The sequence below is a fragment of the Vitis riparia genome, chromosome 13 (assembly GCF_004353265.1).
Source record: "Vitis riparia cultivar Riparia Gloire de Montpellier isolate 1030 chromosome 13, EGFV_Vit.rip_1.0, whole genome shotgun sequence".
NCBI lineage: Eukaryota > Viridiplantae > Streptophyta > Magnoliopsida > Vitales > Vitaceae > Vitis > Vitis riparia.
In genome coordinates, this window is record NC_048443.1 from 17,340,180 (window position 1) to 17,360,451 (window position 20,272).

Here is a 20,272-nt window from a genome sequence, read left to right on the forward strand (position 1 = left end):
AAGGTGGTCCTTTGACCTTAATAGATTTTATAGATTGGGTGGGTTCTTGGTGAGGGAGAAGGTTTTTTGTTTCTTTGTTGTTTTGGGTTTAGTTGTAAGGGGGTGAGTGCCTCTATACTGTACATCTTTGGATCGCTATGTTAGCGCCTCCTCGTAATACAATTCTTTTGCTTATTTATAGAAAAAAAAAAAAGACTTATTTCCATTTTTATGTAAAATATGGGAGATGGTTCCTCACTGTATTGTATGGGAATGTTACCTATTGTATTGTTTGGTTATATGAAAAAACACAACACAACAGTTTTAAAGTCTTTTTATGGTCATTATTTATTTGGAAAGTTAAGTCTAATGCTGGGAGAATTGCTTTCTTCTTCCCTTTTTGGTTTTTTTGTTTTTTTTTTTTCAGAAGGAGAATTGCTTTCTTCTTGATTTCATGAATCTTTTGCTGGTGAAACTCATACACTTCGCATGTAGTTATACTCTCTTGGCATATCTTGTCTGTTCCTATAAAAAAAATTAAATAAATTTGCTTATAAAACAGAATGAGTTTGTTTAATTTTGATGGGACAGCCAATTGTATTCACTACTTTCTAGGTTTCAGTCACTAGTGTTTCATTTATTGCAAATTGTTAGTTAATTTTCATGAAAACTTTTCAGCCAGAAGGCCGAAGTAGTGGTCCCCAAGGCAGACTATGGTAATGGCAAAAGACAGAGATATGCTTAAGGATGGTGGTGTGGGATCTGATCTGGTTGAAGAAAAGATTCGCAGACTGCCTGCTGGAGGTGAGGGTTGGGACAAAAAAATGAAAAGGAAACGATCAGTAGGTGCTGTTTTTACCAGACCCATGGATAGTGATGGAGAGTTAAAACGAGCGATGCATCATAAGCTTAACAATGAAACCGGTCTGCTAGCTGGTGATGCTCAGGGTATCAGGTAACTCTTTATCAGATCATTTTTGTGGTGTCATGATCCTGTTTTAGTGGTTTAAGGCTCTTTTTTCTTGATTTGGAATCTAATTTGATAGTAATTATCAAGGAGCGTTCCTATAAAAAATTCTCGAGCAGCATAGATTTATTTCCAAGAATATTGATACAATTTTCTTGGAGGCATTCAGAAGTTCAGCCAAAAAATAATTTGTTAATCTATTAGAAAGTAGGTAAATGTCCCTTTTCCTAAGTGAATCTATATTTTTGAAGAGGATTTGAGTTAATGTTTCTACTCCTTTAATACCAAGACCTCTCTCCTCCACAAGCTCACTCATATACATGAATGCTCGCTGCTATATATTTGTATAAATACATACATATGTTTAGTGCTAATATGGGTGGTTATATTCGGATGCCATGCTTTTCTTGCTCTACTTTATTGGTTAAAGAGATTTTTTTCTCCATACTGTTAGAATTGATTCATTAATTAGAATAATTGTTTATTGTTTGCTTTAATATTAAGATTTCAATTTACTTCTGGAATTCTACTTTTTTGCCCCACTTGTCTCAAAAATCAGGTCATTTTGACATATTGAATCAAAGTCAGAGATGGGGAACTAATAGGGACAAACCCACGAACTGATGAGTGATGATGATTCTAAGTTTAGAAGGGGTCTTCTATGGATGTAACAATTTCAGAAATGAATTGTGAGAGTAAATCCAACAGACAACAATAAGAAATTGGAGGATAAAATGAGGAAACATGGTAAAGTTTGGCAGAAAATTGTTAAATTTTGATTACTGTGTTCTGCTTGCTCAATTTTTTATAATTTTTTTTTTTTTTTTGTTTTGTCTTTAATAGGCTCTTTTTTTTTTTTGATAGGCAAATAGGCTCCAGAAGTCTTATGTAGACAATCTACCACATTCTGTAGATGGCCTTGGTAGGGACTGCCATTTCGCTCTTGGCCATTGTGATGCAAGCTTATTGTATTTCTACTGCATTTAATAATTTTTGTGTGTGTATTTATTGATAAAAAAAAAAAAAAATTTTGTGTGTGTATTGTGATGAATGAAGTAAGAAAATTAAAGAAGAAAAGAAATAACCCTCACACTGAACCATTCTTCCTGAAATAAACTTTTCTTAAGAACCAAATTAAGTATGCAAGGTCTTGAAATAAATGACTTCTAATAGCTCTTGAAATTAATTATTTTAGATAAATAATATGACATTCTTAAAAAAAGAAATCATGTATATGCAACTCAAATTTCAACATCCTGTTGATATAATATTATCAAATGGCAGTACTCTCTCTCTCTCTCTCCATACACAAGCACATGCAAAAGCTGGAGGTTGTGGCACATGCATTGTCTGTGCATCCCCAACAACACTATAATGCCTCAAAATGTGAAAAGTAAGAAGTGAAGTAGGAGTATTAGATTGGAGAGATTGTTAGAGTTGTAGGGATGGTTGATTTGATGGGGAATCTTAGGTAGTTGTCTTATTTTCAATATTATGAAGGTAATTTAAATATTTTAAAATAGTGTAAAAAGACCACACTCCCTCTTTGCTTTATGCATACTTGACGTATGGCACATGTGTTGCTTGTGCAACTCAACAAAAGTTGAAAAGAAAAAAGATTTGAGAAATGGTTTAAAAGGATAGGATAGAGTTATAAAGAGATTAGGACACTTTATGGGATAGACCTATCAGAAAAAAAAAAAAAAAAAAAACGAAAAACTTGATGGGAGGTTTGTTTGAGAGACATGCAAAACACAAAGGAGAGAGAATCTCTATTTTCCCTATATATATATAATGCGTGTATATCTAGATGTATACAGATGAGGCTATTTGTGGGGCTCAGATCCCATCTCTATTATTGGCTTTCACCCTTTTATAGTTTAGCTGTTAGGATGGTGTATTCATCAACACAGTTTGTATTGATCTAAATCTATTTAGAGCAACCTAATTGTACTTGATGTGGATTTTATCCTGAACATTACATATTGCCTTTAATTTTTGATAGGCAAGTCGAAATCTTATAGAGAAGTCCCTATCAAAATGGGGCATAACTAAGTGCACCCAAGCCCAAATAGTTGTTGAAAATTTGAAATGATAGCAGGTTTCCCCTAACATATCCCCTCGTCCAAAGGAAAAAGGTTTTGAGGAAGTGATCTTTAAGAGGGTGGATTTTCGCCAATTGGTGTGCTTTGCGCAGAGAGGAGTTAGAGTCCGTAGATCATATCCTTCTTCATTGTGACAAGGCAAGATTATGATAGCAGTTGGTGTTCTTCATTTTTGGTGTACTGTGGGTTATCTCTGAGTCAGTTAGGGAAACCCTCCTAGGGTGGCGTGAGTCTTTTATAGAGAAAAGATGTATTAAGGCTTGGAGAGCTGTTCCTTCTTGCATTTTCTGGACAATTTGGAAGGACAGAAACAGGAGATACTTTGATAGTGATGAATTGTCTGATCAAAGGCTAAAAAGTTAATTCCTAAACAATTTCTCCATGTGGGTTAGGGTGTATATAGGTGGTGGCTATATGCATTTGATTGATTTCATAGAGTGGTTGGGTATTGGGTGAGGGGGGGAGAATATTTTTTTGTACCCTCTTTTCTGTTTTTTGCTTGGTTTACTTGTATACAACCTGTATACTCTTGTGCACTTTTTGCGCTTTTATTAATACAATCTCTTACTTATCAAAAAAGGGCCATGTCTGAATGCTCAAGACCTTCAGAAGTGCTATTTCTATTTTTTCATATGCACTAAAATAAGCATAAAGGAGCCAACCTCCATAGGTTCTTGCATCTCTTGCCTGCATAGCCATCATGCCAACCAAGCTCTTTACCCTTCTAAGAAGACCCAGATCACCCTAAAAGGGGAAAAGCTTAAAGAACATTGCTTGGAATCCTCCACTTGCAATACTGTGATATTGACTTTTATTGATCAGATAAATAGAACAATTGGATTCAAATATTCCTTTTCCACTGCTTATATATGAACACCTCAATTGGTCAACACGTTTTAATTAAAAAATGAGTTCATTATTAAAATCATGTGGCATCACTCCAATGTTGATATCTTATATGCACACACAAATACATACACTATCCATCTGCATCTGTGTTTGCAGCAGACATGTACATAAATTGAGCTTTGATCTAGTTACACCTATTATGAAACTTGTTCCTGTTATGCTATTCAAAAACTCCTTGTGGCAGCAGCATTTTCCCATGCCCATTGTTGGGCTACATCTTTACGATGCACATGATTCTTGCCAAACATTATATTAATTGGGTCATATTGAGTTGATAAGGTACCAGCAACTGTCCAATCCATAAGAGTTGGGTTATGCAAAGCCAATTTTATAATTAATATCAAACCCAAGAGTTGGGTTATGCAAAGCCAATTTTATAATTAATATCATTATATAGTTGTAATCTCTTTTCCTAGGCTAAATCTTCTATAGTTGTAGGCCCCTTAACTTTGTGGACTGGTTGGGTTCTTGTTGAGGGCCGGTGAGTGCTTGTCCCTTTTGTTTCCTATTTTTAGGTGACGCTTGTATACTCTCTGTATGCTCTGGGTCGCCTTTCAAGCACCCTTTATCTAATATATCCTTGTGCGTTTATCTATCAAAAAAAAAACCTCTTGGGTTTGATAACATTGATTGATCCTACTTGTGACTTGTCTATCAAAATGCATATATATATATATATATATATATATCAGTGTTGTGAATATTAATAAGTTTCCCTTAAATAGAAATCTAGATTTAAAGAGGTATTTAGAATTTTAACATTTCATTTTTGAACTTGCTGCCTCTTTTTTGGTTCCTTTCCATCTTGCTAAGTTTGAAATGCGTACATTTTCTGGAAGCATAAATTTGTTTCCTGAGCATGCTAGGGGCGGCTAAATTGTGAATCTAGAAGTTTTATTTTATTTATCTTTTTCTTTTTCTTTTTGTCCAAGAACAATTTATGCATTGTTCAACTGGCGAATTTTTCCGTATTGAGCAGATGAAAACTTTCAGTCTTTGGGCAACGTAGGTTTTATACATTGAAATTTATTTGGTGAAAGGCAAACAGTGTTAATCTGTTTTACATATTCTTGCATTTAGTATCATCGTATTTTCCCATTTACTTTGCCAATCTTTAGTTTTATTTTCTTAGTGTCTTATAGTAACTGATGAAGATTTCTCAGTCACGTTTTTGTTTCCAAGAATCTCTGTTTTTGGATTTGTACATTTACCCTCTGGGTGGAATAAAAGCCCTTGGATATTTTTCAAACAATAAAAATAATAATGTTAATAAAATAAGACTAGCTTGGGTTCTAAGCCTTGGAGAATTGCACTGATTTTAAGGGAGGAAAGTTTACAGAATACTAAATTTGTCCTAAAATGGTTCCTGATGGCTTGAGATCTCACTTCCAAAGTCTTCAAATTTTGAAGAATGTGGGAGTTGGACATTAGACACTAAATTTATTTGAATAACCCCATTATTTTGAGATATGATAAATATTTTTAAATTTAAGAAAAGGAGAAAGAAATGAGAGGAATGGGTATTTGGAAGATTCCCTTTGAAATTTTCAGATGTAATTCGATTTTCCCAAATCCAACCAAGTGAACAACAAATTTCAATCCCATCAGTTCTTTAGCCGATATTTTTTATATCTACTGATGTTAGAAAATAGCTATTGCTAGTGATGTAATCTTGTTGTATCCTGGCATTGAAATCTTGTTCTATCTTTGAAATTCATTGTAATGCTATTACAGTTTTATACTTTTGTCAATTGTGCAGTACATTTTTATGAACTTGCTATTTTATACTATTACTGCTTCTGATAATGGGAATACTAGAGGTTTACTCTTGTTTTTTCCAATTTTTTTTCATCTGTTCCCTGCAAAACTCCTAGATTGTTTGAGAAATTCTGTTCCATGTGCCCTCATTCATAATGAAAATGAAGTTTCTACTTCAATACCTTTTGGATGAGGTTACGTGCAAATCAACCCTTTTTCGGTTTTGTTGTTTTGCTTTGATGTGAGATTCTAGTCCTCCATCAATATATAGCTTTATTACCTACATTTATTGATTTATATAAGAATCAAATTTTATTCTTAATGTTGCTAAATGCCTCTCACAGATCAGGATCTTCTAATGGTAGTAGTGGTGCTAACAAGTTAGATGGTACATCCTTGTCTGCCAGTTCAAATGCCCGTGTGACACAGAAGACTGAACTGGAAAAGGCCTCTCTCTCAAGGGATCACACAGCTGGATTGAATAAGGAAAGGCTTGTAGCAAAAGGAAGCAATAAGTATGTTTTCACTCCTTTAAATTTATCTCACTAAAATCAGGCTTCCTCTACAGTGTTTTTTTGTTTGACATTATAATTTGTTCTTAATTTTAATTTCTGATGTGCAACACCATCACAATTATCTAGGTTAAATATCCGCGAGGACAATAATGTAGTCACTCCTAGCCCAATAATAAAAGGAAAGGCTTCAAGGGGACCACGAACTGGCCCTGTGGTGGCAAATTCATCTCTTAATTTTCCTCGCACATCTGGAGCACTGGAAGGCTGGGAACAGTCTCCAGGTGTAAACAAAATCCATTCAATAGGTGCAACTAATAATCGCAAGCGTCCTATGCCCACAGGATCATCCTCTCCCCCCATGGCTCAGTGGGGAGGTCAGAGACCACAAAAAATCTCTCGCACTAGGAGAGCAAATCTTGTCTCTCCTGTCTCAAACCATGATGAAGTGCAAATATCATCCGAAGGCTGCACTCCTGATTTTGGCGCTAGAATGGCTTCCACTGGGAACAGTGGGTCGCTTCTTGCCAGGGGTGTGGGTAATGGCTCTCAACATGGTAAAATGAAACTCGAAAATGTTTCTTCTCCCGCCAGATTATCTGAAAGTGAAGAATCTGGTGCTGGTGAAAACAGATCAAAGGAAAAAGGAATGGGCAGTTGTGAAGCAGAGGAAAGATCTGTAAATGGAATTCAGAATGTTGGGCCTTCAGTGTTGCTTGCAAAGAAGAACAAAATTCTAATTAGGGAAGAAATCGGAGATGGTGTGCGGAGACAAGGACGAAGTGGAAGGGGCTCGGCATTTTCTAGGGCTAGCATATCACCAATGAGGGAAAAGTTTGAGAATCCAACTACAACAAAACCACTTCGAAGTGCAAGGCCTGGTTCTGATAAGAATGGAAGGTGTTGAATGCTTTTCTCTGATGTTGGAAACAAATTTATGTTTTTAACATTTATTATTTACCTTTCTTATATACATAATTGTTTATTTGTTCATTTCAGCAAGTCAGGCCGTCCTCCTCTTAAAAAACAGTCAGATCGAAAGGCACTTACACGTATAGGGCAAACTCCAAATAGTGGTTCTCCGGATTTCACAGGTGCGTTTAAAACCTCAAATTTGTATTTCATGCATTTGGGGTGTGCATTTTAACAATTCCATGATTCTTAACAGTTCTTATACATTTTGAGAGTAGAGTGTCAACTTCAGTATTCCTTAGGTTTCGGTGCTGGTTAAACATCTAACTTTTTCCCAATGTTTCGGTGAAAATCTTTCTACATTTAGTTTATTCTTTATATTTGTTATTTAAAGATTCAGTTTCCTGTTTCTAATTTGTAGCTCCTGTTTTTCCAAATTAGAAGATATAGGTGCTATTGGCTATTTCTTCGATGCATTAATATTCTTCTTCATGATATTCCAGGTGATTCAGATGATGATCGTGAAGAACTACTAGCAGCTGCAAAATTCACTGGTGATGCTAACTGTATGTGTCTTTTTTCTTTTTATGGTGTTTCCGCACAAGATATTTTTGTTCCCCTGGCACATGAGTGTATTGTTGATTTCTGTATTGTTTGCTTTTGAAGATCTTGCCTGCTCTGGTTCATTCTGGAAAAAATGGAACCTTTTTTCGCTTCTGTCAACTTGGAGGACACATCCTATTTGAAGCAAGAGGTAGCTACTAGAATTCATGATTATAATTATGAGTTATATTTTTAATTGGCTGCTCACTGATTCTTTCCACTTTCCTATTTGAAACTGGATCAGCTGCAACACATGGAGGAGCTCCATGAAAGCCTATCTCAGATGTCTGGCAATGGCAAGAATGCCTTGGTATCTTCTATTCAATAATTTAACATATGCCTTTCCTGTCTTCACCTGTTTCTCTCTTTACTAGTGTTGAACCAACACTCTATTTCATATGGTGAAATTTTGGCATGCTGTAGCTCATTATTAGAATTGCTGCAAACCTCTACTTTGAGTTTGATTTATGCAATTTATAATAGCAGTGGGATGTCTGATGGTAATAAAATGGTAATTTTGTTGCCACAGCATTGAAGTCATGAAGCCATCATTTGGAATGTGGACTTGTTAATAAATGCATCGCTATTTTTTTGTGTGAAAATTTTGAAAAATTATTCAATTAATCTATATGGCTTATGGGTCCATGTACTAGTTTTAAAATTGTCTTGCTTTCTCAGAATGATCGAGTACATGAAGAAAGTTCTCGGTCTCAAACCCATGCTTCTGGAGAGAGAGAGAAAACCCGATGAATCAAATTGGATCTAAGGAGTCTGCTAGGTCTGAGAATTTGGTTGATCAATGCCAGGATGGTGATGCTGCCATATATGGAAGATTGAATGCAGAAAGAAGGTTTAACAAAGTTACCCCACTGTACCAAAGAGTATTATCAGCTCTTATCATAGAAGATGAAACTGAAGAAGAAGAAAATGGTGGACAAAGAAATATGTCTGTCCAATATTCTAGAGATGACTCTTCTGCTGGCACTTGCCTTAATGTTGATATTGACCCTCAAAGAAGGGATGAGATGGAATCTGAATATGATTCTGTCTTGGGTCTTCGACTGCAGAATATATATTCCCCTGAGAAATTTTCTTGTAATGGGAGTACCACCTTTAACAAGGCCCCAACTGTGTTCAATCCTTCATGTAGTGATGACCTTCTTCATGGAGTTCATATTTCTAAGCATTCAGATGTTGGGTCTCTCTCTGATATTTTTCATGACTGCCTGGATGTTCCACAAGCTGTTCAGCCAAATGGTTCTGGCATTTCTTCCTTTGAGTTCCGATATGAGCAGATGTCGCTGGAAGACAAACTGTTGCTGGAGCTGCATAGTATAGGCCTAAATCCAGAGACTGTGGTATGACTTTTACCTTATACAAGAAATGATGTTTATCAAAATTATTATTTGTCTTTTCATTAAAGTCGATTCCTAATGTTCCCCCCCTACTTGTTTTTTTCTTATGGATTTTCCAAATCTTTACTCTAGTAGATTCATGTAAGGGATACTTTCTTTTTATCATTAGGCATCTGTAAGTGGGTTGCATGGTAAAATATCTCTTTGTACAATGGCATACTTTATGGCTAGAATTTGTCCTTTTCAAGATTCTCATTTTTTTCTCTTCTCCTTTTACTTCTGGTTGCCCTGTTACAGCCTGATCTAGCAGAAGGAGAGGATGAAGTAATTAATCAAGAAATTATGGAACTTGAAAAGAAACTTTACCAACAGGTTAGATTACATTCTTGTTCTTTATAGCACATCTACTTTCCTAAACTTATTATTTCACTATATTTGAGCAGAAACTGAAAGAAAGTGCATTTGTCAAAGTCATGTACTTCAAGAAAAATGTTTATTGCAACTTATTTGAACCTTTTTTAGTGATTTTTTCTGTTCTACTTTTCTATCTTTTTAAACACGCACACACACGCACACACACACACACACACACACACACACACACACACACACACACACATATATATATATATTTGCTGAGGATCGTATTGTTTCTATAGGTTGGGAAGAAGAAGATGCACTTAAACAAATTATCTAAAGCTATTCAAGAGGGGAAGCAAGTGGAAGAACGGTAGGATTATTCAATAGTTTGAAAATATTTCTCAGATTAGTTTGAACTATGAAAATTAATTATGAAACATTTTTTATGTCCTTGCTCTATTTAATATTATGTGGTCAATTTGCAGTGCCCTTGAGCAGGTTGCATTGAATAGACTTGTTGAGATGGCATACAAAAAGCAGTTGGTTAGTATTTCATCTGTGTCCATTATTTGTTCTTTCCTACAAACTAGAGCCTTTTGCCTTGTGACTGGATCATTACATATTCATATGATATTGGGGCTTGTTGATGGTTCTTTTAATATATATATATATATGGTTGAGCATATGCATGGAAGTGTTTATTGATAAGAAGCTGAAATTTATGGCTTCATCAATGCTGATTTTTAAGGTGTGTTCATCTTGTTCTTGTCTTCAAGCTATGCATGTGTGGCATAGCATTTCTGAACTCTGTGCCAGAATGTGTCTCAACCACTTGAGCATATCTTTATTTATTCATTTGTTATTTCTGTTAGGTTTAAGATATACATTCTATTTGTTATTTTATTTTTAAGTGGTTCAGAGGCAGTGATTCTTTCATAAATGTAAGACTGTCTAGTGCTTCTGTTGTTCTAATAACCATATTTGAGTGCGATTTAATTCAGACACCATGCAGAATGAGGTGTTCTAAAATATGTGTATATCTCTGAGCTGTTCTATTCTAATAGTTGATTGCCTTCATTTGAATAAATATAAAATAGCTTGTTTGCAGTAGGGGTAAACATTGAAATGTCTCTTCAAATAATTTTTACAGGCCACTCGAGGAAGCAGTGGGTCAAAAAGTGGTGTCAGTAAGGTCTCAAAGCAACTTGCATTGGCTTTTATGAAGAGGACTCTTGATAGATGTAGGAAATTTGAAGAAACAGGCAAAAGTTGCTTTAGTGAGCCTGCACTTCGAGATGTTATTTTGGCTGCACCTCTTTGCAGCAATGATGCAGAATCTATAATTCATCCTGAAGGTCTTAAGTGTCAACCAGAGCCCAGGGCATCAGGTCTGCTTATTTAAATACTTGATGCTATGACATGGAGTAATTTTCTTTTTTGCTTTTAAGAAGTTTCTCTTTGTACGATATGCTTTTGTTAAAGTTATCAGTATAATACTTCTAGTTTTGGTAGACACTAAAAGCCAGGTGTCTGGTCAGGGGCCATTTTATAAATTAAGTTCAGTAGAATCTGTTTTTTTTGCTTCCTCATCATGAGCGCCTTTGCTCCAAACACCTTCCATATGTGTTATGGACCGTCTTTAATCAGTTTTCTGGTTTTCAGCTCAACTGTATTTAAGTAATAAGTTTCTTCTTTTGCAGGCTCCTTTACCAACAGGGCTGGGCGGAATGATTATAATAATGATAAAATTGAAAGGGGATTATTAGACACACATGAAACACTAAACCACTCATCTGACCAAGATTTTGCCAAAAAGTGGCCCAATATTGAACAGAGGAAAGAAGAAGGAAGTGCTGCTTGATGATGTTGGTGGCAGTGCCTCCTTGAGAGCCACATCAATCTAGGCAACATCTTTTGGGTGGAGCAAAGGGAAAAAGAAGTGAGAGAGAGAGAGACAAGGATGGTCTAGCAAGAAATTCTGCTGCCAAAGCTGGCCGTCCATCACTTGGAAACTTCAAAGGTGAGCGCAAGACAAAAACAAAGCCCAAGCAGAAGACTGCTCAGATATCGACTTCAGGAAATGGATTTGTTGGCAGGAATACAGAAGCAACACCTCCTTTGTACCCTTCATTTAGTGGTTCCGATGAATTGATTACCAATGATAGCAATAAAAAAGAGAAGTCGGGTTGATGTCTCCTGGTAATGTTCCCCAAGATTCATTTAAGGAAGTCAAGGAACCCATGGACTTTCCGAGCTTGCAGATTCATGAATTAGACTCGATAGAAGAACTAGGTGTAGGCAGTGACCTGGGTGGGCCTCAAGATCTCAGTTCTTGGTTGAACTTTGACGAGGATGGCTTACAAGACCATGATTCAATGGGCCTTGAAATACCTATGGATGACCTCTCAGATTTAAATATGATTCTGTGAGGACTGTACACTGTATATTCCTGTGGATTATTCAACTGTTTAGATGAGAATGATAGTGCTGTTGTCAAGGGAAAACAGCTGTTTTGAGTTTTATCTCAGGCAAATTGGCACTTGTAATTATGGCAATTCTTTTTGTATACTTCTTTAAAGAAGTCGATTTAGGAATCATTATTGCTTAAGTGGTCCGGATAATTTCTTTCCTTGTAAAACACTACAGTTTTCTTTCAGAGCCATATATGTTCATCCTGCTTCTTGCTTGTATTTCTTACTCTGTTCATCTCTTAAGTTGCTTTATTGATAGGACTGCTGGTTTCTGCTTGTCAGTGAAAGTGGCATGTTGATGTATGAGGTGTTTCATTTACATGTATAAACATGTTATAAGATACACTTGGTTGATTGGTGAACTATATCACCAATGTTGCATCTGTACATTAAAATTAAATTGAACAAGTTCCAATGCAGGTGATCAGTGTTGTCTAATGCATGAGTAAGATGATTCTAGTTTTTATAACAGGAGTAAATTCATATCAAGTATCTTGATTCTAGACTGTACACCATTAAAAGGAGTGTATTTCTCCTTTTGATATCTATTTTCTTGATATTCTTTGGAAAATAGCCTTGAGGAGGTTCATCTTTTTATTTTTATTTTATGATATGGTTTTTAACAGTTGTTGAAAGGGACACAGATCTATCGCTTTTGGGTTCTGGTGTGATTTTGTAGCTGCTTTACATGTATAAGGAACTTTGTTCTGGATCCTTCAGGGGTGCTGACAATAGCTTCTAGCAATTGAAGATTGTTGGCTCTTTTATGCAGAATTTATCTAGCACAACAACACTGTTATCATGGTATTGGGAATGTTTAGGTTTATATTTACTCTTGCTTGGTGGATGGGCACATATTGGCATTGAGACTTTTTAGGCTGTCTGAGAACTTGACCTGATCTCCATTTTTTTATGTCCATTTTAAATCTACCATGTAAGGCTTGGACAGGGAGTTAAGGTATGTTAACTTTTCTATTCTGTGATTGGTTCTTGTACCTTAACCAAAATGTTCATTACCTTGTGTAGTACTGAAAATTGGAATTAAAACACACTTCTCCATCAATTGTTCAATTACTGCTCTCAATTTGTTTACTTAAAAATTTCTCACAATCATATATTTCTCTATCTAATGATATTTTTGAACCCTATCTATAATATGAGCTTGATGGATCTGATATTGCCCCATGGATAATAGTTTTGTTACTTTTGTATTCTTCTTCTAAGTTGGTTCAAATGTTTATCTTGAAATTTTATTTATCATGTTGTTGTGCCATTGCAGGTTGCCTCAGTGATGCATGCCTTGAATGTCTTGTCAGGTTCTTGCACTGATGGTCCTCCAGTTTCAGTGCTTGGTACTCATACCATCATGAACTAGAACAGACAATTTTAGATTTTCAGATTATCATGAAGCAGGTATTTTTTCACATGTGGATATTATTTTTCAATGCAGAATTGTAATCAACAGGTGTCTCCTTCCTTTCTTAGTATCTGTGACTGATTTTATTTTTTATATTTTTCAGTGTTTGGGCCATTGCATTTAATCTGTCTGTTCAGAAAATCATGGGTTGGTCATACTAATTAGATTGATCCGTAACTGTTCTAGCTCCTGTTGTATTTTCTGTCTATTTGGTTATAGTTTATTGTTTGTATTTCTTCTGCTATCTGCTTGTTTTCTTAGCATGTTATTGGAAGTAATTGATTTGTATTCTGGGGGAATTCAAAAAATTCACTAGAATACTGATTGTTAATAAAATCAAGGTTGATCACAACAGGTGGGTGGTAGGATTTTATTCCCCTGTTCTATTTTCTCTTCTTTTAGAGACTCAAACTGACAAGAAGCTTTGAGGCAGGGAGACGTTGTCTTGACATTACATTATATGAAATTTTTCCAGGAGGGTATCTCCTGGGGGCATCCAGCTTGTTGAATCTAATTGAGTATATTCTTTTGGGGTTTGAGCAGATTTGGGCAAGTTTAAACCCACTTTCACAATACCCTTTTTAAACAAGCGTTGGGGAATCTGTGCTTGTGCTTGGTTAGGTCCTCTTTCTGTTTAGCTAGCTGATGGGAAACCTGTGGCCATTTTGGTGATCACCCTACTCTAATATGTTTCTCTTTTGGAATAATGGTGGAAAAAGATCTATCCTCTTATACATTAATGATAGGTAGTCTTCTTTACCTAACATCTTGCGTTTAGTGTAATGGCTTATGTTTGATACCAATCAAGTCCAAAGGGGCATCTTAGTGTTGTTAAAAGGATAATCAGATACGTGGTTGGTACTTGTGATCATAGCTTTCTCCCTTCTCTCTTCATATCAAATACAGTATTGGGAAGGGGTCTAAAACACATTTTCAAGATGACATTTTGGTGGGGGAATCAACCTCTCCATTTCTCTTTTTGCTTCTTGTTAGGATCTCGAGCTGGAGAAGTTCTTTGGCCTAACACAGGTTGTGATAAAAGATGTTGGATGCTGCATAGTAGTAGTACTCTCCTCTACTGCTAATTTGACCACTTTCCTTTTGATTAAAGCCTTTGCATGGTTGGTAGCTCTTAAGAAGGTGTTAACTAATGATATGCTTTAACTCGGTAGGTCTTGCAGGCAATCGGTTCTTCTTCTTTGGCTGAAGACAGGTTCTGATGGAAGATGGTGGATGCTGGATTGTTGTTGCAATTGCTCTCTTTGAATGCAAACTTGAGACAACTTTCCTTTGGTTAAATTTGTCTGGAAAACAAAAAGCCTTTTACATTGTTGGTGGTCGTTAGGATGGCATTGAGTAATATACTTATAACTAGTTAGGCCTTGCAGGTTTTAATCCCTGACAGATGTTTGACATATGGAGGAAGAGTGGGGAATATGTTGGCCATCTATTTCTTCATTACCCTGTTTTTTTTTGGGCGGAATGAAATGTTAAGATCTTCATGGATAAAAAGGCGATGCTGAATTATATGTGGAATAATTATTATCAAAGAATTTTTGGGTATTCCCGGAGCCTCGTGTCTTTTGGATTGGAAGACCAGCTGAATGATTAGAAACAGGGGATGTGACACACCCCTACTCTCTACCACTAATCTACACTCTTCAAACATTTTGGTATTTGAAAACTGCATTCACAATTGCAACTTTAGCCCAACTCTCTTTTGAGGTATATCAGGCCTCAAATACAGAGTTCACTTACCCAATCCTTTGCTTGGTTTATATTTATTTATTTGTTAATTTTTTAAAATATCTTAGGAACCATGGTTTTATTTATTTATTTATTTATTTATTATTATTATTATTATTATTTTCATACAAAAAAAGTTTTTAAAATTCCGTCTGAAATTTTTCATCAACTTGGATTGCTCTTTGGATCCTTTTGTCACTTATGAATTTTTTGGGCCTTGTGCTTATATAAAAGACGTTTATAAATTAATCCCTGAATTGTCTTAGTGAAGTTTTTGTATTTTTTAGTGATCATTTATACGAGAATCTTGACTTCATCTTTAAGCTTTTTTTTTTCCCTTCTTTTTCTTGAAATCTTACCAGAGTTACGTAATCATGTTAAGAAGTGTTTATAATATTTCTTATATTTGAAAATTTTTATCATTCAAATATAAAAAAGGTCCAAAACATTTTTTAAAATTACTATCAAATACATTCTTAATTTGATACCTTAAAGTGTTTGCATAAAAGCAATTGAGTTAAATTTCGATTAAGACAAAAAAGAAAAAAAGAAAAAAAAAGAGAACATATTATATTCTATTAATTTATTTGCCACATTGTTATTCATCTAAATTTCAACTACTAGTATAAATATAACGATTTTTGCAATTAGTATTATGAGAAAAGAAGTCTTTTTGCATAAGGCAATGAAAGAAGAATAGATGAATAAATAGGTGGTTGTATTAAAAAAAAATACATACTTATAGTACCCCATGTGTAGTACAAGCGAATAGGACTCAGGTATGAAGCAACAAGAGCTATGTTGCACATGTGGACCTGATCGGTGGTACCTTTTCGGTAGGTATCAAAAAAGTATACTTGGTATTATAGTAGGATTCTAAACATCTTCCTACCCTCAATCTTTACTTTCATTAAACATAATAAACTGATTGAGTATGCTTTTCTTAAATTACAATGTTCAAATCTCACCATTGACTACTTCATCAGCTTCAAACCTGTGAACTTTGTTATCAGTAGGAATTCCATAATCTGCTCTGCCCTGGACTGAAACGAGTTGTTCCACAGTTTGCAACTTGAAACTTGCATTTGGAAGATGAAGACCTAAGCGATATTCCTCTTCCCCAAAATCCACCCGTTTAAGTGTTCTCTTATAACTCTCAGCAGCTAACCTTGGGTGACCTCTTGCTATGGATACCTGTGTTATTCCATGTAAAACTGTTACATTCATAAGATACACACAATTTCACAACACAAATACTCATTCCTCCACGGTCATATATACAAACTTAAATGAGAAATTACCAAATGTCCTTTTCCTAGCTCTGAAAGCCAAAATCTCCACTCATTCTTGTCCTCACCGTTCATGTTTACATATATGTTGGTCCAGTTCGTGTGACAGAACTCCACGTTGTCCAACCTGTATGCCAGTCCAGTCCCCATGGCTTTCACAAATGCTTCTTTTAGAGACCAATATCTGTAGAACAAGATTCAGTCAGTTGAACATTTTGTTATTGCAAGTACTTCATACTTCGTTCATACTTCAGCTATAGAAAGGAAACTACATTACAGACTATACATCTGCCAAGGAAAATATGCTGAGGAAATGAGTGGATCAGATTTAGGTGGGTTCCAACCGGGCTTGAATTTCATTCTGGTTGTTTTACCAAAACCATCTGTACTGGATTATAAAGACATCAAACACAAACAGCCATATAATGACAATTTTAAGAACCATAATTGATAATGAATTGGACAGGCCAACTCCTTGGTAGATGAATAGCTTGACAATGAACCAATTGAACAGGCTGCATTAGTGGGTTTCTGGGCCAATCCTTTTGCAGCTCTACTCAAAATAGACTCCTGGAGAACTTGCTGCATTGATCCAGGGTTTCAAAGCACTAAATGTAGAGAACCAGGAGATAGAAGCTAAATATAAAGTTTGATGGCGAACAAAAAATTGTACATAATTAACGTCTTATGTATCATATTCATTAAGTTGTTTTTGTTTTTGTTAAACGGGTCAAATTCAATGAGAGTAATAGAATTATACAAGCTAAATTGGTATGTATTAAGCAACAACTTAGAAGAAAACAAGTAAAAGTGCTTCCACAAGTAAACCAGGGGGCTTATTGTCACACCCAGCCTGCCACATGGATTATTTGGGAAACACATAAGTCCTTGACATTATGCTCCTAAAGAGAAGGACAGGGGTGCTACAATTCTTTATTTGATTTCCAGTATATGTGTCTGGAAAAAAGAACAAAACAAAAAATTTGTTTTTTCTTTTTTTCTGCCTGTCTTCTTGGCAACCAAAGGGATCCTAAACATCAGTTGATAGATGTTTAGATCTACAAAACTTATATTACCACAAAAAGGTAAAAGAAGTATGAACTTCATGGTTATGCTAAGAAAACCTGACATTGGGTGATAAAACGTCAATAAAATATTTTAAGTCAATCTTTGAAATTGAGCAAGTATTATCCCAGGAAGAACCATATAAACACAGTACAATCATACCTATAAAACTCAACCAAAATTTCATCACTAGTGCCAGCATTAACTATACAACCCCATTCCCAAGCAGAAAAATACTGCGAGAAGTTTCGGACGAATTCTAGAATTGTCTCTTTCCCTGGAATGACAGGAGAAACAATATCCAATCCTACAAGGCATAGTGGTTCAGAAGCTATGGCCACATAGTCACCTTGATGGGATGTATTGAAATTAAAATTGGGAAATTCCAGGTTAACTTCATCATATTCCTGAAAAACAACAATGTCAGTATGCATCAAATGTAACATGATTGTCATTATAAAATAAAAAAGACAAGATAGGTTTTCACACACAGAATGCTCATAAAGAACAAACGAAGATTTATTTTATCCATTGTGCTATACAATTAGAATCCTCATGCTTAACAATAAAGCAATAAGGATGCACAAGATACAGTAACAAACAGATACATAGACAAGCACAGACAAATACACACCCATAATCCACGCATTTCCATATGCATATGAATTTACTCTAGTAAAATTTACCCTTTTTTTTTTGTCTTACAACTTCAGTCTTTCCTGCCTCATTGAGTTATTCATGGCCTCTACAGCATTGAAAACTACTTCTAATCCATACAACATGTATTCTTTGCAACTAGAAAAGTCAAATATAAGCCTTCATCCAAGTTCGGAAGAAGCCAAATGCATATATATATGTGATGTCCCACATCGGTTAAAGTGAGAAGTTCCTAAAACTATATATGTAGGAGGCTCCTTTTAACCATGTAAATGCATTTTTAAGCCATTTTTTCGATTAGTAAATGATAAATGTATTAAAAACGCCAAAAAGGGCAAACCAAAGTACACACGTTGTATACAGTAGCAGCCAAAAAACACTAAAAAAAGAAGGAGAAGACAAAAAGATACTCCCTCCCTCAAACTGACCCCAACCAATCAATGGAATCTATTATGGACATCAATCTTTCACCTATAAACAGTTTGGTCCAAGTTAACAAGTTACACAAAAACAAGTATTTCAGCCTTTGGATTGAGAGTTCCATATTCTCAAAAGATTTTCTATTTCTCTCTTTCCAAATAGTCCAGAAGAGGCATAAATGAGCTGCCCTCCAAACCTTTTTCCACTTTCTTCCAACAAAGGAACCATGCCAGCCTAGCAAAGTCTCTCTAATTGTGGACTGCATTTTTAAGCCATGAGAACTCATTAGACCTAAAGTGACTAATATCTACATGGGACGGAACCAATTGGTTTATCATAAATAATCCCCAACCCCAGCGGAATTCTCCCAAGAATTTTTCTTTCTGTCTTAACCAAGTTCCCCAAGGTGGAACTTTCCCATCAACATTAACATCAATTTGATTAGGCAACTCATTGGAATTGAGGAGAATGTTTATTACAGTTGGCAAGTTTAAAGACTGTTGTGACCACACAAATGAACTCTAATAAGCTACACCTTTAAGTAGATGAATAAATGAATAAAAACAAGCATCTTATAGTTGGTGATACCAGATAGGGTTTGCCTTCAATTGTGCGCTTAATGATTATTTGGTGGAATGGGATTCCCAACACTTGATGCACTAGAGCATACTGAAGCAACCGGCTCACAAGTGCTCGTTTCCGATCTTCCATTTTCACAAATCTAACAATGAAAAAGCAATGAAAATTTTAAGAAAATGGAGAATTCACATATGCTCTATTTGGTTGGTATGAAAATGGACAAAAAGAAAAGAATTAATTTTTTTTTTTTAATTTATCGTTTTTGTTTCCAGATAATGAAGAACTTAACACAACCGTGCCAAAAAAGGTAGCTTAGGGTTACCGGATGGCGTGCCCTTTCCCCTACAGTCCTAGACAACGAGAAATTTAAGAATCAAACTTCATAATCTTTTTCTTTTCTAGCATATTCTCAGCGACCAAACAAAACATTAGTGAACAATGATGACAACTGCTGGAAGAACCATGAAAAGGGCAGTCGTAGATGATATACGTGAAATTAGACTCGGTATTGCCCTGTTCGGTTGCGGAGAAAGTGTAGGAATAGAAAATTTCAATATGGACATACTTGGGGAAGATGGAAAGAACCCTCAACTCACCCGTGCCTAACACAGATGGAATTGAGGGTAGCTGGTTTTCTTTTAAATTTTCTGAGCTCACAAACAGGGGCTATAAAGAAAAGAAAAGAGACCTGGTGATAGAGGAGTGGTGATGTTGGGGAAGAAGAGAGAGAGCAAAAGAGAATTGATGAGAAGTCGGGTTCCACTCTGATATATCCACTGCCCATCTCTCTACTCCCTTCTCCATGCTTTCACCCTGTCTTCTCTCAGTCTCGCGCACTAATCGCATGTTGCCTACTTTTATTTCAAATTTATTATAGCGCTAGTTTTTAATCTATAAATAGCTTTGCCTTGATATCCTGTTTGGAACGTGTTATTGAAAAATAGTTTAAATCTAGTTTTATGTTCTTTTTAACAAAAATCCATTTTCTAAATTCAAAATTATGGACTTATTTTGCAATTGTTTTTTCAAATAATTTTTTATTCTCTATGGTGAAAGAACCAGAAATACACGTATGGCAACCAGAAACCGTTTTTTATTTTATGTTTTTAAGAATAAAAAATAAAATATTTTCAAAAAAACATTTTTTAATTATTTTATAATTATTTTT

The 20,272-nt window shown here is 35.3% G+C and overlaps 3 protein-coding genes across 4 annotated transcripts; 2 read left to right on the forward strand and 1 right to left on the reverse strand.

Annotated features, from left to right (window-relative positions):
• Positions 1-684: 684 nt before the first annotated feature.
• Positions 685-7,888, forward strand: LOC117928370. The gene is made up of 6 exons (XM_034848263.1): positions 685-934; positions 6,063-6,233; positions 6,360-7,130; positions 7,230-7,324; positions 7,646-7,708; positions 7,809-7,888. Exons 1-6 carry the CDS (start codon positions 693-695, stop codon positions 7,886-7,888), a joined length of 1,422 nt encoding a protein of 473 aa, XP_034704154.1. The 5' UTR covers positions 685-692.
• On the forward strand, positions 7,835-11,321 carry LOC117928371. The gene is made up of 8 exons (XM_034848264.1): positions 7,835-7,896; positions 7,990-8,055; positions 8,424-9,103; positions 9,398-9,472; positions 9,760-9,830; positions 9,946-10,003; positions 10,611-10,848; positions 11,161-11,321. The coding sequence occupies exons 3-8, from the start codon at positions 8,492-8,494 to the stop codon at positions 11,319-11,321; spliced, it is 1,215 nt and encodes a 404-aa protein (XP_034704155.1). The 5' UTR covers positions 7,835-7,896; positions 7,990-8,055; positions 8,424-8,491.
• Positions 11,322-15,793: 4,472 nt separating this feature from the next.
• Positions 15,794-19,927, reverse strand: LOC117927739 (L-aminoadipate-semialdehyde dehydrogenase-phosphopantetheinyl transferase-like). Of its 2 annotated transcripts, none has more exons than XM_034847397.1 (5): positions 19,793-19,927; positions 19,114-19,246; positions 17,611-17,855; positions 16,396-16,567; positions 15,794-16,288 (listed from the first exon to the last, which is right to left on the reverse strand). In XM_034847397.1, the coding sequence occupies exons 1-5, from the start codon at positions 19,906-19,908 to the stop codon at positions 16,052-16,054; spliced, it is 903 nt and encodes a 300-aa protein (XP_034703288.1). In that variant the 5' UTR covers positions 19,909-19,927; the 3' UTR covers positions 15,794-16,051. The 2 variants fall into 2 exon arrangements, with proteins under 2 accessions (XP_034703288.1, XP_034703289.1); XM_034847398.1 differs by having other exon boundaries at positions 16,198-16,288; positions 16,452-16,567.
• Between the last annotated feature and the right edge of the window lie 345 nt (positions 19,928-20,272).

What these genes read in the sequence shown, in the direction of transcription:
- LOC117928370 (XM_034848263.1), top strand. Translation starts at nt 693, where the DNA reads ATGGTAATGGCAAAAGACAGAGATATGCTTAAGGATGGTGGTGTGGGA. An exon ending in GTAGCAAAAGGAAGCAATAA is followed by an intron (nt 6,234 to 6,359) that starts GTATGTTTTCAC and finishes ACAATTATCTAG; the next exon opens with GTTAAATATCCGCGAGGACA. An exon ending in ATTCACTGGTGATGCTAACT is followed by an intron (nt 7,709 to 7,808) that starts GTATGTGTCTTT and finishes TTGCTTTTGAAG; the next exon opens with ATCTTGCCTGCTCTGGTTCA.
- LOC117928371 (XM_034848264.1), top strand. Translation starts at nt 8,492, where the DNA reads ATGAATCAAATTGGATCTAAGGAGTCTGCTAGGTCTGAGAATTTGGTT. An exon ending in GGGAAGCAAGTGGAAGAACG is followed by an intron (nt 9,831 to 9,945) that starts GTAGGATTATTC and finishes GTCAATTTGCAG; the next exon opens with TGCCCTTGAGCAGGTTGCAT. An exon ending in ACCAGAGCCCAGGGCATCAG is followed by an intron (nt 10,849 to 11,160) that starts GTCTGCTTATTT and finishes CTTCTTTTGCAG; the next exon opens with GCTCCTTTACCAACAGGGCT.
- LOC117927739 (XM_034847397.1), bottom strand. Translation starts at nt 19,908, where the DNA reads ATGGAGAAGGGAGTAGAGAGATGGGCAGTGGATATATCAGAGTGGAAC. An exon ending in CACCACTCCTCTATCACCAG is followed by an intron (nt 19,247 to 19,792) that starts GTCTCTTTTCTT and finishes TTTCATTGTTAG; the next exon opens with ATTTGTGAAAATGGAAGATC. An exon ending in ATTTTGGTTGAGTTTTATAG is followed by an intron (nt 16,568 to 17,610) that starts GTATGATTGTAC and finishes CTTGTTCTACAG; the next exon opens with ATATTGGTCTCTAAAAGAAG.